This window comes from Talpa occidentalis, unplaced genomic scaffold, assembly GCF_014898055.3.
Source record: "Talpa occidentalis isolate TD23 unplaced genomic scaffold, MPIMG_talOcc4v2.1, whole genome shotgun sequence".
Classification (NCBI taxonomy): Eukaryota; Metazoa; Chordata; class Mammalia; order Eulipotyphla; family Talpidae; genus Talpa; species Talpa occidentalis.
Genome location: NW_026555331.1, coordinates 96737915 through 96758742, shown reverse-complemented (window position 1 = coordinate 96758742; position 20828 = coordinate 96737915). Strand labels below are relative to the sequence as shown.

General features: G+C 35.1%; 1 protein-coding gene across 4 annotated transcripts in view; it reads left to right on the top strand.

Annotated features, from left to right (window-relative positions):
* The first annotated feature begins 327 nt into the window (after positions 1–327).
* SNX13 (sorting nexin 13) overlaps positions 328–20828 on the top strand; it is a 109716-nt gene continuing 89215 nt past the window's right edge. For 2 of the 4 annotated variants that reach the window (XM_054692407.1, XM_054692406.1), the window contains exons 1-2: positions 342–538; positions 19531–19661. In XM_054692407.1, the coding sequence (XP_054548382.1) occupies positions 19593–19661 (69 nt within the window). In that variant the 5' untranslated portion in view covers positions 342–538; positions 19531–19592. Of the gene's footprint in view, positions 539–19530; positions 19662–20828 lie in introns of all 4 variants that reach the window. The other 2 variants (XM_037508562.2, XM_037508553.2) reach the window with 1 other exon arrangement.

The window sequence follows — 20828 nt, the reverse complement described above, 5'->3', positions numbered from 1 at the left end:
GGCGCGCTCCGTCAACCGCTCGGCCTCCGGCGATCTCGCTCCACTCCAGGCCCGGCGGACCCCGGCGTGCGGCGGAACACAAACGGCCCCCGCGCGCGCGCGCGCATCCGCGCAAGGCTCAGCCCGCCGTTGGAGCCCCTCTCTCCTCAGCGGAGCCCCGAGTCGGCCCGGCCGCCGGGTCCCGGAGGCCTCGCCGTGGGAGCCAAGTAGGCCGCCGGGCACCCGCCTCCGAGCCTCCGCGCGCCGGCGCCATGGAGACGGTCACGAGACGCTGGCGCCGCCCGCAGCCGCCAATGGGAGCGCACGTCGCGGGGAGACGCGGACGTCGCTCTTCCAAGATGGCGGCGCGTCCGTCGCGAGCAGCCGGGCCGGGGGGAAGCCAGCGAAGCCGAGTAAAGCCGCCGCCCGGGAGAGGACTCAAGGAGCTGCTGCCGCCGTTGGCGGCGGCCCGGGCAGTTTTCGCTGCTGCGACGGCTGTTGCCATGCGGCGAGGCTAGGGAGGAGCTCACTTCCCCTGGGTGTAATAATGTTAACGGAGGTAAGCGGCGACGGCGGCCAGTGTTTACCTGTGACTAGGGGAAGGGGCCGGTGCCAGCCCATCGGAGAACATCATTTCTCGCGCCGGCGGGCCCTGCCCCCCGCCGCGGGCCCCGGGGCGCGAGGAGCCTCGGGGATCCTACAAGTGCCCCCCGGATAGGAGCTGTGCTGACTCAACAGAGTGCCACTACCTCCGGCTGCCTGTGCTTCTTTCGCAGTTGCTGCTTGCACGTCGCCCCTGGCACTGGTCTCCATCCTGCTGTCGCTACCTCCCAATTCGTGTCTTCTTGCTTGGTGTCCCCTTACACATTGCTCTGTGACAGCGTTGGTCTCTGCGTTGTTGCTGGTTCCTCTTCCCCTCGGGTTTGCCCGAGGTGCCCCTTCCCCGGTCCTTGGCCTCCAGGGCCCTCCACTTCCCAGCTCGGGCAGCATCTAGGGTTTGTCACTCGGCCCGACCACTTTGTCGCCCATCCCCTACTTTTAATAAGTGAAGTGGACTTTCTTTTTCCGCAGGCTCCGCTTGGATAGCCCAGTTAGATCATTCCCCCCTTCCTGCACCTCGTTACCTTTTGCTTAAGTCGTGGGAATCAGAAAGTTCAGTTCAGTATCCACTCTATTGATTTGCATAAGGGCCCCTTGGTACACTGTGTGGAACAGTTCTTTTTGACTTGAACCTGAAATGGAAGTAGGGCAACTAGGACTAGCCAATCAATTTCCCTTTTCTAGTGTCTAAAGTCCATTGCAAAAAGCAGACTTTTTGAAGTAGAATTTCCCTTTACTAGCAGTACATTAAGGGGAAGAGCTAAATTGATGTAACTAGATTCTTGAGCTAAGCTGATGCAGTGTTATATGCAGGTGTAGGTAGCATTGAAGATAAATTCTGGAACTTGTGAATTTGAGGACTCGAAGTTTTATGAGGATCCCCGTGACCGCTGTCAGGGACTAGTTTGGCATCTAACTTGTTCATCTTTGGCATGAGCTAGATAGGAAACTTTTTTTTCTTTTTTTTTTTTTTTTAAATAATGGGCAGTGGGAAGTAATCCTGATTGGACCAAAAAGAAAATAAAAAAGGTTTGTGGACGAGTGTTTTGTGAAGAAGTGATGATAATAAGCTTGCCTGACTTTGAGGGACTTCTTTCTTTGATATTTGCAGTCTGGCGTGATAATGTGTCTGGGAAATACTTACTGGTTGATATTTACTTATATACTTATGAAGTTTCTTTCCAGTATTTTGTGATTCACTTTATGTTTTTCATTCCTGGAGTTTTATCTCATTATTGGAGATTATCTTATATATAACATGCTTCCATTGTTAATATTAGGTTAAAAATAGTTATAAATACCATCGTTCTATTTTTACCTTCAATGTGATATTTTGGTGGGAATAATTAGCCTAATAAGTTTTTGGTGGTGTATCTATTGTACACTATTTTATGAGGTGATCTTTTGATTGAACTTGGTTTAGTTTATCTTGTTTTAAACATTTGTAATGCTTTCACATGAACTTTTTTAGTGTCTCGTAGTAAAATGATGGTGTCTTGATTTGGAAAGACTGAACTATATAAGTTTCTCTATTTTAATATAATTTCATGTTTCAGTGAACTATTTTAAACAAAAAGTCAATGATAGTAAGATATACTTGAGTGCTTTGTGTGTGTACTGTGCATAACTTCTGAGTGACAGAGCAGGGTACCACCTTTGACAGTCCTTGCCTAGTTCATTCTGTTAACTACTACACTGGATTTTCTCTCCATATTAAATGGAGAGATTTTATATACAGTTTTTAGTAATCATTTTACACATCAGAAAATTGAAGTCCAGAGACTTGTCCAAGGTCAAATAATCATTAGTGACAAAGATGAAATTAGAATCTCATCTCGCGATTCTCAGTTACAGAAACTCTGGCCATTTTGCTCTCAATAAATAGTTTTTAGCTCTTGATAGATTTTAAAATATCCCATTTCCTTGTTTGAATGTTGTTCACAAGATAAACTGAAAATTATTATCACTTGAGATTTTTTTTGCTTCGCCTTAGCTTTTATTTAAGCAAGGTTTAGAAATAGTCAAAATAAAGTTTTGAAATATTTTAGTTATGAAATTTTGCTCAATATTGGTTACTAAAATAGTTTTTTTTTTAATCTTCTGTTAGTGCTAACTTAAAGGATCAGGAGCTTTTAGGGGACGCGATTTAATGTATGTGAGATCTCAAAATGTGGAATGATCAGCTCTGTTTTGAAAAATTCACATATTCAACAGGCATATACTGGGCTCAGAAAGTGATGATTCTTACACTCTGTTTGATTCCCTTCCATCCAGTGTTGAGGTAGTTGTTAATAACCACCACTAGACAGATGAGAAGACTAATGTGGAGAGTTAAAATCATGTAACAACAAACGTTGAAGCCAAGAGTCACACTAGGTATACTCTTATTCTGCATTGCTCTTTTTGTGACTCAGTATGGAATGCATCATTAAGTTTTTTTGTAGTTGATAATCATCTGTATACTATTCTTAAGCTTTTTTTTTTTAAAACCAAGATAGAAATGCCAAGTACATAGGTACACAATATGTCAGTAATGGTAAACCTGTGAAACTGTTTAGCATTTTGTCAAAATAGACCTTTCACAAATGAGAAACTGTGCAAATGATCAATTAAAGACTATATTAAGTTATGCTAAAAGGGAAAATTACTCAGTAGAGCAAATTAATATGTACATTGAACTCTGAAACCTGTGAAATATGATAATTGGTATAAATTGAAAGCACTACCCTAATAAGTCTTTGTTTTTAAAGAAAATAGTTTTTAATTTAGTTGAAAAATAGTTCTTTTGAATTTTTTGGCTTTAATTTGTATTTTAATTCTAAATAAGATTGAATTACTTAGAAAACTTGCTAGGCTTATCTGTGTATTTGTGTCCTTTGCATTTTTTATATAGGAATGAAATATTTTTTCTTTTATGCCCATTTATCCCCCCGCCCCCTTCTCTATTTGCCTGGTAAGGACTTTTTAGTCTTTGGATTATTCTTACATTTGACAATAAAAATCTGTTGTGGTATACTTGAAGTTATTTGTTTAGTATTCAACCACTCGCCTTCCACCCCTTCTTTTCTTCATAAGCCTAAACTTTCATATATTAGCAATGGGATGTTTGCTTATCTGAGAATTTATTTTAGTTAATCTGAATTTTCACAACATTATTAATCTGAGATTTCACAACAAATATTTTACTATAGTGTAATATTTATTAGTGAATTTTCTTTAAGTATAGTTTCAAATTTGATGTTTCAAAAGCTGTTAGCATTATTCTTTTGGGAATGTACTACTATAAAGAACTAAAGCATAGAAGATGTGGGAAATATGCTGAATTTGTACCAGTGCTGAGGCATATTCAGGAGCTAGTTTTTGCATAAAAACCCAGTTATCAACTTGTGACACTTTTGCTTTTAAGAATTGTGACTAAAATTGTAGCTATTTAAACTTATTCATTGTTTGGGTTGTGTGCAAATGAGTAAAAATTACATAGAAATGACCTGTATTTGTTTTAAATTACTTCCATTCAGATTATTAATATTAATTCTTGATTTTGTGTTTAATAAATGTGATACAGATGTGAAAAGGCATGAACTCCAGTACTTTTAAGTTCAGGTTATCATTGTTAGTGAGTAAAATTTTGTAGTTCAAATAAATTTAGAGGATATTTGCCTAAAGGAAGTTAAATACATTTGTTGCCTGAAGGACTTCTCATAGCTTTTTATAGATGAATTTGCATCATACTTTAAAGTTTTTAACCATAGTGACTGTGATTTAATGCCAATTTGATTAGCTACTGGGTACCGAGATTGTGAGAGTGTATTGAATGAGGATCAGATTAGCATTTAACTCCTTAAAATAGAATGCCCTCCCCAGTGTGGATGGGCAGTCTCTCTCTCTCTCTCTCTGTACACAACACACACACACATACACACACACATTCTATTGTTTCTCTAGACAATCCTTACTAATGTAGAGACTTATAGAGTCTTGCATTTCACTTTGGGAAATCGTGAGATATGATGAGTTGTGCAACAGGAAAGGGTTCCTGGACTTTTACACATGCATGTACACTCTTGCATATAATAAGTGCTTAGTGAAATTGATGACTTGATTTTGTTGATTAATAGATTTAGAAATATTCTTGGCATGGGTTAATCCTTAAACAACATGAGTTATTTAATTTTTAATGATATTACAAAGGGTACTAGCCAGAGTAAGAGCCATAAGTCAAAGGATGTTAAGAGGTAGGATAGAGATTATAAGGGCAGTAGAAAGACATCATGGTCTGGAATGGGTGTGACTTGGCCACTCTACACACAACATTGTTCACTACCTTTTGACAAGCCAGCCATATTGAATATTGGCAGTCTTAAGAATTTTAAAGAACTTTTATTCTCCCTGCCCCCTCCTCCGTTGATTTCAAGTTTTTAGATTTTATAAATATTGTTAAATTATTTTAATTTTATTAATCCAGCACACACCCTTTTGATTAGCAGCTTTTAGCTGATAGAATTGCAAACAAAAATCTATGTGCTTTTTTAAGTTAAGTCCTATGACTAAATGTGTTTTCCTTTAAACATTTTGGGGTAATAAAATAGAGATTTTTAAATTTCATAACTATCTTGGAATAGTTAGATAGGAAGATATCACTATATATGACTAGTGTTCAGATGGATTGTTCCAAATTTTATTCATCATTTTCATATAGAAAGTAATAGAGTAGATCATTATATATATTTTGTTTATGATTAAAAGTGTTAACATTAATTGCTAAAAATCTGTAAAATTACTTTTTATTTTATTTGAGGGAATATGGAGTTAAATTTGGGAGTGGTACTAGGAAATCAGAAATTTATAGCTTAAAAGATATAAGGTATGGGCTTATTTATCATAAGGTCGCTATAAAGTGTATGGCTTTTCATTTCTTCGGGTAATGACTATCATCCGGTTCCTTTTGATTTTTGCGCATATAGGGTGCTTTATGTCTTAATATTCTTAACTGTGTTCATGCTTACTTTTGATTAGTGTCATTTCTTGTTTAACAATGATTTATAGAGAATTTTCTTAGAGGAAAGGGAAAAGAAAAAAGGCATGAGAGGATGTTTGAGACAGGTTGTGTTAAGTGGAATAAACTAAGATGCTTTAGCAGAGTGGTAGTGGAAAAGGAGGGGGTAAGAGCTTCTGTAAGAGGAAGAAAATAGGTTTTGTTATGGGGAAGAGGTTCCAATGTAGGCCACTAATAACTAGCCATTTAGTGGCAATGCTGAGTGAGGTTCTTAGTGTATTACTTTTTAAATTGTTTTGAAATTTTGTGGTTTCAAGACTGTCAAGTGTCCCCTCAATTGGTAGTAATCTTAATTTGATTCTCTATTCTGAGTCCAGTTTAATTTTGATATTGTGCCTTATATATTTGTGAGGAGAGGGGAACTTAGAATTAAAGCAGGTGAACAGCTCTTACTTTAAAAAGGTGATTGAAATTGTACTTCGGTCCCTCTGCCTGTTCTGCTCCCCGCTCTGGCTCGGTGAATCCTCTCACCCTCCCGCTTCTGACTGTACCCTGTGCTTGTATAAATAAATAAATAAATCTTTAAAAAAAAAAAAAAAAAGAAATTGGGTAAATAAATAGGCTGGAGGCAAGGTAATGCATACTTATGTCTATGAGCAAATTATACCTATCATAGTAGAAATTAAGCAACACATAAATGACCTATATATTAAGCATTATAAGGATGAGTCCTAACTTCACCACTTAATTTAGATATGACGTTGGGGAACTTGTTTGAACTTTCTGAGCTCGAGTGTCGTGTAAAATTGGGGCAATAACAGCAACTTCCCATTTGCTCTCACATTATAGTGAAGATCAAATAAAATGGAGGGTACAACTTTTTGAAAACATAAACTGTCAGTCATTAATACAAATGTTAATGGTATGTACATCAGGTTTTCATGGAGTATGCCTTGCACTAATATGAATTCAAGCTGCTCAATTGTGGGTGGATCCCAGGAGAAAGGAAGTCCTTTGGCCTTTGGTGAAGTTACAGGAAAATCTTGGACTGGGTTAAAAAAGTAAAAGGACAAAAATATAAACTGAAAACATGTCTTGTCAACTAGTTATAAGGGTAATTTGTTGTGTGGTTGGTGACTGATTCCAAAGAGCATCTGAAAGGGAAGTTCCAAAATATGTTTTTGAAAAGGTGAATTATTTGAGGGTTAGCAGTCATTTGTGGGAAAAGGAATCTTTTATTTTTAATCAAACCTGCTAAATTCTTAAAAGGAATTCTTAAAATTCTTAAAAGCTGTTGTTAAACTAACACTTTTAGACTATGATTATCACTTGTACAGGAGATTAATTATTGTGAATTAATTTATTCACTCAACCCAAATATGCCTGGTATATAGTAAGTACATGCTAAACTGTTGCTGAAGTGAAGAGTCAGACCTGAAAAATGCCCAGAGAAAAATTACTCTCAGCTAATTGGGTGCCATTTTGGCCATCATTCAGTTGAAACCTTGAGGTCTTTTGTTAGAAAAAAGCAAACAGCATAATTAAAAGATGAAGACTTATAGGAAGAAAGGTTGGAGAATGTAATTAAAGGTAACTCCAGGTAAGGTTGCCAGTTTGGGGCAGTTGGCAGGTCTGAAGTGATCTTCTTGCAATTGAAGAGTTAGCCTGTATCTATTGTTTGTATTTACTAATCTAATAGTGAGACTTGGGAAAAATAATTTTCGTAAATTTGTTTTTCCTCTCCCACCAGGACACTTTAAATCTCAAAATGTCTACCAGATTTTAATCAAAGGCATAGCTGAGTTCCATTACCCTGGTGAGATTAATATTTGGCCCCTCTCACTCCATGTATTATATATTCATTCATTTGCTTATTGTACTTTTTTTTTTTTATTGTTGTGTTGGATTTGTATGAACTTTAATGCTCCCTTGAAAGCTTGTAAGTCTGAATAAAAATATTTTATGGACTTAAAAAAGTTGGAAATTTTGGAGGTACATTTTCAGGGAGGACAGCTGCTACAACACTCCATTGGCTAAAATGCCTCCCAGTGTCTCTGTTAGAGACAGAGGATTGTTAGGTCATTTTGCCCACCTACAATTCCATTGTAAATACAGAAATTCTATGTACCAGAAAAGTTCAGAAAAATAATTCTGCTGTATTCAGCTGTGAAAATTAAACTGGATTCATGATCTTTATGTTTGTATAAGAGGTTCATATGTATCAACTGGACTAATTCTTCCCTGTTGGATTGTCTTCTTTTCCTCCAATTTTCGGAGGGACCATTTTATGCTGATGAATCTGAAACTCTTAAGGTGACTCCTGCTTTTGACCTTAGCCCCTGCATGGTGGGAGAGTTCTTGGGTTTTTTTAGTCCATTTAAACTTGAATTGGTTTTCCTACTGGAACTATTTTTAGCCTGTCTGTAGTTTGGCACATGAACGAGAGTATGATTCTTCCTGTTATAACTTCTTTTATTTTCAGGCTAGAGTTATATGACAACATATATGTGAGGAGAATGGCTTTTGGATTTACTGTCAATTTGAGACTTGGAAATTATAAAACTCATTTAGATTGTACTGTTTTAATGAAGAGTTAAGTATGAAATAAAACTTTATTTTAGTAACTTTTAAATCTGATATTAATTACTGACTTCTGATGCTTTCTCTCCCCCCTCCTTTTTTTAAAATTTGGCTTAAGCAACAAAACATTATTTTCTCACAGTACTGTAGACTGAGTTCAAGATTATGATGCAGCAGAGTTGATTTCTAGAGTCCTTTCTCCTGTCTTGCAGATGGCGGCCTTGGTTTCTGGTTTCTTTCCCTTTTAAGAACATCAGTTCCGTTGGATTATGGACTTACTATTATGGACTTAATTAGCTTTATTACTTCTTTAAAGATCCTGTCTCCGTGTATTGCCACACTGGGGCTTAAGAGTTCAACCTATGAATTTGGAGGGGTGGGGTGGAGTGTGCAGTTAAGTCCATTAACACACAGTGACTGACCAGCCCTGAAATTTATTACGTTTTGTATATGTGCATGCGTGTGTGTAGTATATGTACTAGAAAGGGCAAGGCAAAGAAAAAAGTATAATATTTGCATTAGAATTCTAGTACTTCTGATGCTTTTTCTTGGGTATTTAAGTGCTTAAGTGCTCAACACACTGTTGCAATAGTCTAATCCTGGTAAACGTTAAAAAAATAAAAGGAAATGGGCTAGAGGAAGGTTGGAGACTGTGAAAAGTGAAGCATAACGAAGTTATAGGAAAAGAAACTGAAATAACGTACTTTACAAATTGTGGGTGTGTTGATTATTTTAGAAATGAAATTTTTAGAAAAATCAATTATGTTTACATATTTTATAATGTATTATAATGGTATTTTATGAATCATAGAAACTTTACAAGTTACTGTCAGAATATCTAATCAAATAATAGGCACTGATGCAAAATTTACAGAACTATTGAAGTTACAGTAAATTGAGATTGTTTTATTTTGGGATTCAGAGTGTTTCATGCCCTCCCCCCTCCCTTCCCTTTCTGTACACACACACACACACACACACACACATCTAATTACAAATTGAACACTCCTAATTTCTGAAAAATAGTTAAGTTTATGGTTTGTCAAATTATATGGATTTGAATCTAAGTTTTGTCATTTTAGAGCATTTTAATTTTGGAAAGACTTTTGAGCCTTATTTTTCTAGTCTGTGTAACTTGTAAATTAATAGTATTTATCCCATAGGGTTGTTGTTATCATTAAGTGAATTTGGGAGGTACATTTTTTAAGGAGGCAGCTGCTGTCACAATCTTTTGACTAAAATGCTTCTTAATGTCACTGTTAGAGACAAAGCATTTCTACATCTTTTCACCCATATACAGTTTCATCTCTTAACTAAAATGCTTCTTAATGTCACTGTTAGAGACAAAGCATTGCTACATCTTTTCGCCCATATACAGTTTCATTGTATATTCAGATAGTAAGTACCAGAAAATTCAATAAAATAATTCTGTTTAATTTATTGCCTGCTACACGTTAAGTACTATACTCAGTGTTTCTCATAGTAACACTGAATAAATATTGCTTATTATTTTTCAGTTTTAAATAGCATGTGGTTTATTTTCACAATTTAGAATTCAGTGTTTGAAGTTTTTGTTGTTGTTGTTGTCCTTGTTTCATTGAGGAAGTTTTAAAATATCAAATTATGCAAAGTGATTCTCTTTGACTCAGATGATTAATTCTTCCCTTACTTTACATCTCAGTTTTTACTAACTCTCTAATTTATCTGTTACATTAAGAACTAGATTTAAACTGAATTTCAGGACGTAATTAAGAGAGGCAACTGACAACTGTATAATATAATTGATCATAAGGAGAACTTTTGAGTAACAAGTGTTTCTTCTGGACATTAAAATTTTTTTTTTAAAGATTTATTTATTTTTATACAAGAACTGTGGTACAGGCCAGATGTGTGGGAGGGTGAAAGGATTCACCAGAGACAGAGCCGGGAACAGAACAGGCAGACTGAATACGCTGCTGAGGGGAGCAGCGGACAAGACAGGAGAGGTCTGCTTCACCGTGTGGGATTCTCGCCGGCCGGTGGGGATCGAACCCACGCTGCAGAGGCTGCAAACAGCTTCACAGTGCGATGCTCAACCACCTGCAGCACCAGGGAGGCCCCTGGACATTAAAATTTTGAACCATAGATAAGTGAAAAGGGAAAAACTTGTAGTATAATCTTATATTATGCTCTAAAAAAAAAATGCTAGTGTTATATAATTTTCTACCATGGGAAGTACTATATAGTTCTAGTCAGTGTGATGAAGTTTTTAAAGTAACTAAATTTATAAGACCTATTCTATTGAATTATTATTCTTATAGGGAGTAGAAAGATGAAGAATGTTAAAATCCTTTTATAAAAAAAGGATTTGTAGTTGCTTTGGTATTAGTGCTGTGTAGCGGTTTAAGAAAAGGACTTAGGTCTAAGTTATTATGAATAAGATTTGTGCTTATATAAATCTAACTATGGATATTAAGCATATAAATAATTTCAGTTCGCTATATATTACAGCTGCCTACTTGCATTCATGTAACACAGTAAATTGTGAAACTCCCGAGAGTACTTAGCTGGGGCTCCTTTATGGGTGAATCTGTGTCTCCATTTTCCTTTCTATATTTATTATTTTTATTCTAGTTGCCGTTGTTTTGTGTATATGTTGTTCAACCCTTCCCCCCCTTTATTATTATGTTCTATGTCTGTAATCCTGCAGCTTGCACTGTCAAGGTTTTCCTTCCAACTTCTACCAAAAGTCCTTCAATGAATTAAACAGGCTGCAATAGAGAATGTAATTTTTATTTTTAAAGTTATATTCCACTTTATAAAGTATAGAAGTATTTTCTATTGTTATTTAAAAGGCAAGTAAATAAAAATTTATGTATATATATTAAACAATACATCACAGTGTAATTTCCTTTTATGATTTTTTGCTACTGGTCTGAATTTGTCTTCATTAAAAAGACTTAATCGGTGACTTATTGAACACTGTTGAACCATTTTTATTATGAATTAAGAGAATCATAGGGCTTTCAAGGTCATTGTTCTGATATTGAGCTGTTACAGTATAGCCTTTTCGAATGTGAGGGAAATTTATCTGAATCTGTACCAGCTCTAGAATATCTGTACTCTGAAAGTAGAACATACTCTGAAAAAAACAAGAAAATCTACATTAAATTCTTAAGGAGTGCTACTTCAGGTTTTTCTGGTCAGTTGATTTTTTGAATCTTAATAAATCACTTTTATTTGATTATTCAGAGATTGTGTGTGAAGTTTTGCCCATTTTTCCTGCATTTTTTTTTTAAATCTACCTGAGTATTGTAAAATAATGATTCAAGACATGCTTGAATTTTAAACCAAGTTCAGCTCATGGTCTTAATTCTGTTATTTAGCTATTTCTTCATCTTTCTAATCATCTTTCAATCATAACATGTCATAAAATTGTTTGGGAATTAGATATATAGAAAGTGGTTAGCAAAGATTCTATGTGAATACTAAATACTTAATAAATGGTGGCTTGTGTTATTATTTTAGAAGATGTCCTTTTAAAGTTTTACCCATTAAAAAAAGAAAAAAAAGGTAGAAGATTGGTGACAGTTCACTTTTAGGCAGTCCCTTGAAGATCTGGCTACCTCTTTTGTGATAGACTGTATTGTTTTGGTTTCCCCTTGGATTATATATTATAGAGAAAGCAAAAGTTGAGTTGTGAATATTGGGACTTAATATTCTTACATTGTTACAATCTTGCATAAAGTAGGGAGAAGGGGAACCATTTTTGAATATAGCTTATGGTCATTGATAAAATTCAGATTCTATTCCTGAATTAATTTAGCTAATGAAATAAAAATATATGAATAGTATGTTAGGAATTGTGAAAATAAATATCAACAGCATACTTCATACTTTTTAACCTTATGTTTATCTTTCTTATTGTAAACAAATTTGATTTAAAACTTTTTCATCTTTGCCCATCACATAATTGAGAAAGTACATTCTTGCTTTAAAAGTTTGGATGCCTGCTGTTGAGGCTGATAATTTTCTGTGTAACTTTTTTCTTTTCTTCTTCTTCTTCTTTTTTTTTTTTTTTGGTTGCTATTAATGGAGGTTAATTCTACGTTGTCAAATGTGTCAATTCCTTCCTACAGATTTTGCCTTCTTAAAAGGATCTTTCCTGGCTATAGATTATACAGTGACATCACTTTTTTTTTTTTTATCAAAATTCCCAAAATGGCCTTTTTATATGTATTTTTATTGAGTTAGTATTGATTTACATTACTGTTTCCATTATGGAAGTGTAGGATTTCCCCCACTAAAGAACCCAAGGAGTCCACCACTTTAGACTCTTGTGCCTCTTCCTTTTCTCATCCTTCTCCTACTTCCCCTTCCCCCTCAGGTTGTCCCTGTCCATAGCCAGCTTTCAAGGGTTAATTTTTTGGTTTGGTTTTATCTGACTCATTTTATTTTTCTATATTCCAATCTGTTTTCTACATATTTTTAGGATTTTTGTGAGGTGTTTGTAAGGGGAAAATATTAATAATTTTTATAATGCAAGTTTTCAAACATACAGAAAACCTTGAAAAATATTACCATTAAAACCTTATTCCTGTAATCTAGACTTGTTAACATTTTGTCATATTTGCTTTATATCTGATTCTGTGTAGCTGAATCATTTTAAAATAAATTGTAGATATTATATGCCACTTCTCAGAATACGCTCATGAATCTCCCAATAATAATATTTTATTATAATAAAAAATAATAGCTACTGCATTGATTGTCACTCCTAATAAAATTACCAGTCATTCTCTATTATGATCTAATATTCAGTACGTTCAAATTTCCCCAATGTGAACCAGAATCTAATCCAATATTGTTGTTAAGTCTTTTTAATCTAGAATAGTCTTCCCATCTTTCTTTTTCCTTCTCCACCTCCTTTTTCTCATCTTCCTTCTTCCCTTCATTGTTGTGGGTGGTTGTCCTGTGTATTAGGATGCAATGAAGGATGTTTAGGGATATTGCTGGCTCCGGTCTCTATGATAGCTTACCCCCACCACCCCTATTGTGATAATCAAAAATGTCCCCATATACTGCTGAATATCTCATGAGGGGCAAAATGCCCCTGGCTCAGAATCACTGCATTAGAGGTGGTAACTTTTCTATACTTCATTTTTTTTTTAGATTTTTTTAGAATTGTTATCTTGAATACTTTTTATTCCATTGCTCTCTTGTCTGTACTTCAGCAATTTACTTCTCTGTTGTTTAACTAGTAAGTGGTAATTTTAAAAATGACCTTACTGAGATACAATTTACTACACTATTCTTTCTAAAAGGTCCAAATAAGTGACTGTTGGTATATTCTCAGAGTCATGCATCCATTACCACAATTTATAGAACTTGTTACCCTTGTAACTGGTACTAGGAATACGTCAGTGAACAAAACATATACAATTTGTGTTCTGGTGAGACTTACAGTATATTTTATACACAAACTCCTCACCTGCTAGCTGTCTCTCCAATTCCTTTCCCAAGCCATCACAAATGGATTTCCTTATTCTCGAAATTTTAGATGGATGAAATTATACAATATGTGACCTTTGTGACTGATTTCTTTCACTTAGCATATTTTCAAGGTTCTTCCATGTTGTAAAATTTTACAGTAATTCAACTTTCTTTTTATTGTTAAAAAACATTGTGTTGTAGATACTCCATTTTGTGTACTCCTTCATGTATTGGTCAATATTGGGTCATTTCTACTTTTAAGCTGTTATGAATAGTTCTTCTGTGAACCTATATATTCAAGTTTTTGTGTATACATTTTCCTTTCTGTAAAATGTATATTAGGAATGGAATTAATGGATTGTATGGTAACTCTACCTTGCACCCTTTGAACTACTGGAAACTTTTCCAAAGTGGTTACACCATTTTTACATTCTCACCAGTAATATAGGAGAGTATTAATTTCTCCACATCATCAAGAATGTATTTGTTATCTGTCTTATTGATTATGTCCATTCTGATGGCTATTAGTGGTATCTCACAGTGGTTTTGATAAGCATTTCTAATGTTGAATATCTTTTCATATCATTTATATATCTTCTGGAGAAATGGCCACTCAAATCTCGTGCCCATTTTAAAATTGGATTACTTGTCTATTTCTTATTTACCAGTTTTTTGTATGTTCCAGGTAGACCTGTTTATCAGATATATGATTTGCAAGAATTTTCTTCCATTTCATGAGTTGACTTTTTATTTTCTTGTTGGTATCTTTGCGGCACACAACTTGAAATTTTTTGATGTAGTCAAATTTATCTTTATGTTGATTATGCTTTTTTGGTATCAAAAATATTTAAATCTTACAATGCATTTTCTTTAGTAAATGTCACATGGAGATATCAAATGTAACATAAGCAAGAGAAATAGATAAAAGTAGTACTGAAATGAAGCCTTAGTAGTTTTCTCAAACTTGAAATCTGAAAAAAATATATATTTGGTGACTTTTTTTAGATGGTGTGTATATGTTTATAGAAGATTTTAGTAATTTCAGGGCAGTAAGTGGTTGGGCGTACAATTTAGCAGTTCTGGATAATTAACAATCACTATGCTCCCAGAAAACTAGCTACAATAAAGTAAAATTCTGTAGTGTTGCAGTCTTCTGTTGCCCTGCAGTGAATATTCTTCATGGTTAGCCAAACCCCTTAGAGGAGGAGGAATCATACAAAGAAGAGACCATGTTTTTTCAGCCCTACTCTCTTTGCCTGTGTAATACGTTTACTCCTCCTTGCAGAATTCATAATTGCCTTTTCTTAGGATTATTGGGATGTGTATCCATTTCTTCCCCAGCACATTAATACGTCTCTGGGTTTTTAACTTTGAAAGTTGTTACTGGACTGACTTGTTTTTTTCAGTAGCACCTTAGGTCCAAGAATGATAGCTTAGATCATTATATTCTGTTTATGGTTCAGCTGCTGCTTCACAGAGTCGCAGCAGTGTCCGCTCTCATCACCTCCACCCTCTTAGTCTCATTTTCTATTTAAATATTTAAAATTTTTTGTTTAATTAAACCTCGATAAATGCATATCTGTCTTCTTTTTAAAGGTTTTCCCCATGTGCAGATCTGTTTTACAGGTCATGTGTTTGCTAAGCTATTTCCTTGTTATTACCATAATTTAACTGACTATTTTAACTTGTTTTCTCAAATAAGTTGTTATTTCATATTTTTTCACTTTGTATAGTTCAGGGTTTATGACTATTGCTAGTAGAAATGTTAGTAATACTGATAATGTATTCACTTAAATATTTTAAGTGTCTGTTAATTGAAATTTAATAAAAAGCTGAGGATATATGTTCTTTGTAGGAAAAGACATGTATAATCTAAAAATAAAAATGTATCTATCCTTTGTAACATACTTTTTGTTAAAAAAATGATATGCTTTGTGAATAGTAAACCAGTGCAGAAGTGTGTTAAATAATAAGGAAAAATATTGTATATCTTTTTTTTAAAAAGATTTATTTATGCATAAAAGAACTGGCGTATAGGCCAGAGGTGTGGGGGGTGAGAGGATTTACCAAAGACAGTGTGGGGAACAGAACAGATGGATTGATTGAAGTACACTGCTAAGGGGAGCAGCGGGCAAGACAGAAGAGGTCTGCTGCACCATGTGGGCAGCTCCCTGGCTGGCCGGGGATCAAACTCATGCTGCAGAGGCTGCGGACAGCTTCATAGGCTGTGACTTAACCACTTGCACCCCTGTGTCTTAACCCCTACGCCACTGGAGGCCCAGTATCGTATATCTTTTTCATTTTAAAAATGGTCTGGGCACTTCCATGCCTTTATGTATAAACACACATGAGAGAATTTTCAAAAATAATTCTTAAAAGCTAGTGAGGTGAATTATCTTTTTCTTACTTTGACAAGTTTCTCAAGTGTTTATATAATTATTCCAATAGTTTTTTGTTTATTATTGAACTTTATACTCTTCTCCCCTTCCCTTTGCCCTATAGATAGCCATTGCCCAATGGATTGATTTGACAGAGTAACAAACCATGGGCAAATGGAACCTAAGTGTTAATGATCAGAAAGGAAGATAAACCGGTGAAGATTATCACTGGGAAAAATAAATCTTGACTTTATTACATTGATTTAGTTGATTAATCAGATCTACTATGTTTTTGTTTTGCTTATTCAATCAGTATATACCTTCTGAGAGCATACTGAATATGCCAAATGTTATACTTGGCACCAGGAATGCATCAATGAACAAACAATACACAATTTATATCCTAATGATACGTACAGCATATGACATATATAAGGAAAGTATACACATAATTTCTAGCATAATGGAATAATAGTATACATGAGGATATGGGCAAAAGAGTGATTGAAATATGCTCAACCTTTGATTCCATCGTAGAAAGGTGAATACAGAGGTGGGCTTATTAGTGAGAAAGTAGAAAAATCTAGTATCTGCGACTCTGACAGTGAACAATAGATGCAGTTGGTGTAATTTAGAATGGGGAGAGTGTGGTGGGAGAATAAGACAGTTAAATTTTCACATTTCTTAGTCAGAGAAGACAGGGTGGTTATGGAATCCACAGTATGGTCTTAGAGTGGCTAAAGTGGAGTTATAATGAAAGGTAGTGAAGTTGAAATACTTATGGTATTAAAAGTAGAGTATTGGATGGGTTATCCATGTGTTTCTTGAAATACCTTAAGCTTATAGAGTACATGGGATAGAGAAGAATATTGTCAAAAGAATTTTGAGTGGATGATTAGGAGAGCCTTGTAGATCAGTGGTTCTCATCTGTGACTGTGTATCGTAATCACTTGTAGAATGTTAGAAACTAATGTTCTTACTGTAATTTCACTGCACTTTGGAAATTCGAGTGCATTTGCAACTATTCAGATTTAATTTGTGAGAGGTGTAATCTGGACAGTGAGGTTTTAAAATGCCCCCAGGTTATTTTAATATTCAGGAATTGCACAGGCACAGTTTTACAGGAAACTGGCTGGGAATTATGGTAGGGACCATGACTGCAACATGAAGTTGGGGTACATGATAAATGAAAGAACAAGAAACCTTTGAGAGGGCTGTAGCAGCTTTTATTTAAAGCAAATAGTGAAGTTGTTGAGGACATAGTTGTTTTATTTTTACCATGGAACAGAGTAAATCCAGAGGGAAACTTCAAGAGGGAGGGAAGCAATGGGAAGTTCGATAAAGGAGGAAAAAGCAAGAATAGTGCAGTGGTGAGAGTACAGGAGAGAATTGAAAATCTCTTGATCCTGAACAAAGATAATAGGACATAGTGGGTTCAGAATCAGTCTGGAAGATAGATTCAGTAGTCTCATGTGGATGACAGTTTGGAATTGAATGAATGGTTCTCAGGCGTCAGTCTAAAACTTTGATAGGCTTAACTTTGTAGGAAGTCCTAATCTTGGGTCCTTCTATCTATTAAGCAGTTTAGATTGATTATGCAAGATCCACAGAGAAGAGGTAACAGCCTCTGCCATGTTATTCCCCACGCAGGCTCCCAGGGTAGTGTTAAAGGCCTAGTCAGTTTGTACTGACATTGGCAGGCGGTGGCTGTAGAGTTTGAAGGCCAGGGCAGTTCTGCACATCGTAGCTCTGCTTGCTCAGAATGGTATTCTATTTATCCAACAGTGGCAGAGCTTTTCCTATTTCTTGACTTTGACACTTGCTGCTTTTCAGGAACTATTTAAATTGCCCAATTACTGATGTGAGCAATTCTTGACAGGTTTTATTTTTCAATGTACAAGAAATGCTATACATTTAGGAATGCTGAAAAGTGAAACCACTCAGACCTGATTAAAGTACAAACTATATGGGTCATTGTTTCAAATTTGCTGTAAGAAAAATTGGTTAACTGCAACCTGTTTTTTTAACCTGACATGTAACTTTTTTTTTGTACCATTAAACTTGGAGATAAGAGAACTTTATCAGATACCACTGTCAGCAGAGTACAGTATTTTTTTCTTTCAAAATTGAAGCTCTTTAAAGTATAGTGCTTGTAGGCTTTAAGAGTTAACCTGGTTAGGCAGATTAACTCTCAAATTACTTTTGAAGAAAGAGTTCATTTAAAATACTTTCAAAAAGTTTTTGATCAGAATAAGATTAATTGTAAAGTTGTAAGTTTGGTAATGAAGTAGAAATAAGAAAATTATATGTTAAGTGGAAGACAGAACTTATAGAATTAAAGTATATCATGTTAACTTGTAATTAAAACTTGTGTTTTTACTAAGCAAAATATGTCATGATTTGATTAAGCTTTTATACTTTAAAAAATTAGATTATTTTGCATAACTTAGGTTATTTTGCATATAATGACCTTATTTCATGTGTCTGCATTGTGAAGTTAAAAGTAACTTTTCAAGCCTGTGACAACAAATATGAATAGATGAGGGTCATGGGAGTTAGGCAACATCAAAAGGATGATTTTAACAACTGAATTGTGGCATGCATTTTTATTTGTGTTTTTTGTATACATAATTTTTAGAGGTGCTCAGCAAAATGAAAGCTGAGAAACAAGTATGCTAAATGGTGCTTGTTTTACTTTTCTCTTTTTGGATTACATTTATTGACTTGCCTGATGTTTAGGTGGATGTGAAGGGTACTCGTTTTTCTACAGCTCATTTGATAATTATTTAAAAACCACACAAGTCAATTTTCTCAGTCATCTGTGGGCACATTTCACAGTTTAGTTTTACTGATACAGATTCCGAGGATTCATAGTAATGTTACAAAGATTTTTCTTTGGCTATGTCAGCTGACATCATTTAGCTTAAATTTTGTAGACCAAAATTATTTCAACTGTACTGTATGGGGTGAAGTTCTGATAACACAGGTTGACCTTTGTTATATTGGTATATACACTTTCGGCTTTGCTTATTTTGCTTTTCTATAGTCTGCCACCTTATAAAAGTAGGATTGTGACAACACCACTTATAGTAAGCCTCTTTATGGCTTATTTGAGTTTTAGGTGTATATGGATTAATTCTAAATGAGAAATATAGATTATCAACATTTGGTGATCTGTAATTTAATGAACTTTCAAAGTTTGAAAGCATTGATGTTGGTGAAAAATACCCAAGCATTATTTAATCCAGCTGTTCTTCAAGATTCTCTAATTTCATGTATTAATTTATTTTTTATAATTGTGCTTAGATTCTTTAATTTGTATCCTTGGATATAGTTTTTTAGATAGCTATAATCTTAGAACTCTTTTGCTCCTTGCAAATTGCCTTTCATTGCATTGCCTTTTAATGTTTATGTCCACTTTAATTTAAAGTCATTATGAGAAGTAATTTTGTTAAAATTTCTAATGACTTACCTATAAGACTGATGCTGAGAACATTAACCAGTACTCCATGCTTTGTTTTTCAGATAAATTCCTATATGATACAATTCTTTAAAAATTCAGAGCTGCAGATATAGAGCACCAGTTAATGAGAGGAACCTTGGATATCATCTGTTCCCAGCCTGTTTTACAGATGAAGAAATTGAGGCTCAGAGAGGTCAGCTATAAGTAGCTGGCCTAGAACCCAGGTCTAGAATTGTGTCTTCCTAACAACTGATCCAGTTTGTTTTTTTTTTAACTGAAGTGAAGTGAATATAACATTAACTTAACCATTTTAAAGTGAACAATTCATTGGCATTTAGTATAGCCACAATGTTATGCAACTACCACCTCTCTCTAGTTTCAAAACATTTCATCACCCCAAATGGAAAACTGTATCCATTTAAGCAGTTGCTCCCCATTTTCTCCTCCTAGCAGTTGGCAACTACCATTCTACATTTTGTCCCTATGGATTTATCTATTCTGGATATTTCGTATGAATGGAATCATACACTATTTAACGTTTTGTGTCTGGCATCTGTCACTTGGCATACATAATGTGTCTATGTTGTATTATGTATCAATACTTCATTCCTTTTTATGACTGTAATATACTCCATTATATGTAGATACCACAATTTATTTATTCATTGATGAACATATGGGTCATTTTCACCTTTGGCTATTGTGAATAGTGTTGCTGTGAACATGAATGTTACATGTGTTTATTTGAATTTTCAATCCTCTTGGTGGGCATATATATCTGAGTGGAATTTGGGGGTTATATGATAACTATGTTTAATGTATGGGAAATGGTCAAACTGTTTTTTTTTCATATAACAGGTGTACTGAACCTCAGGGTTTTTAAAAATTTTTTTAATAATTCCCTTATATTCTACTATGAGAAGATCATGCTGACTTAAAAAAAATAATGAGCCAAACATCAGCTTGTTTGTTTTATGTTATAGGTATGAACTCTTATTTGGTACATAGTATACAGTAGCTTTTCAGTCACTGTCATTTATCTGTTTTCCCAGTGGTTTTGTTGACTATGATTTTGGTTTATTCCTTCACAAAATTTTATGTTCTTTGAACCTACGAGAATGGTTCTAGAGGTTTAAGTAAATGTGAATCTATTTATTATAAAAAGTGAAATGAAAATTAAAAGGAAGGGGCCTCCCTAGTGGCGCAAGGGGTTAAGATGCAGCCTATGAAGCTATCCACAGCCACTGCAGCGTGAGTATGATCCCCAGACAGGGAGCTAACCCACGTGACACAGCAAAAGTCTCTTGTCTTGCCTGCTGCTCCCCTCGGCAGTGTATTTCAGTCAGTCTACCTGTTCTGT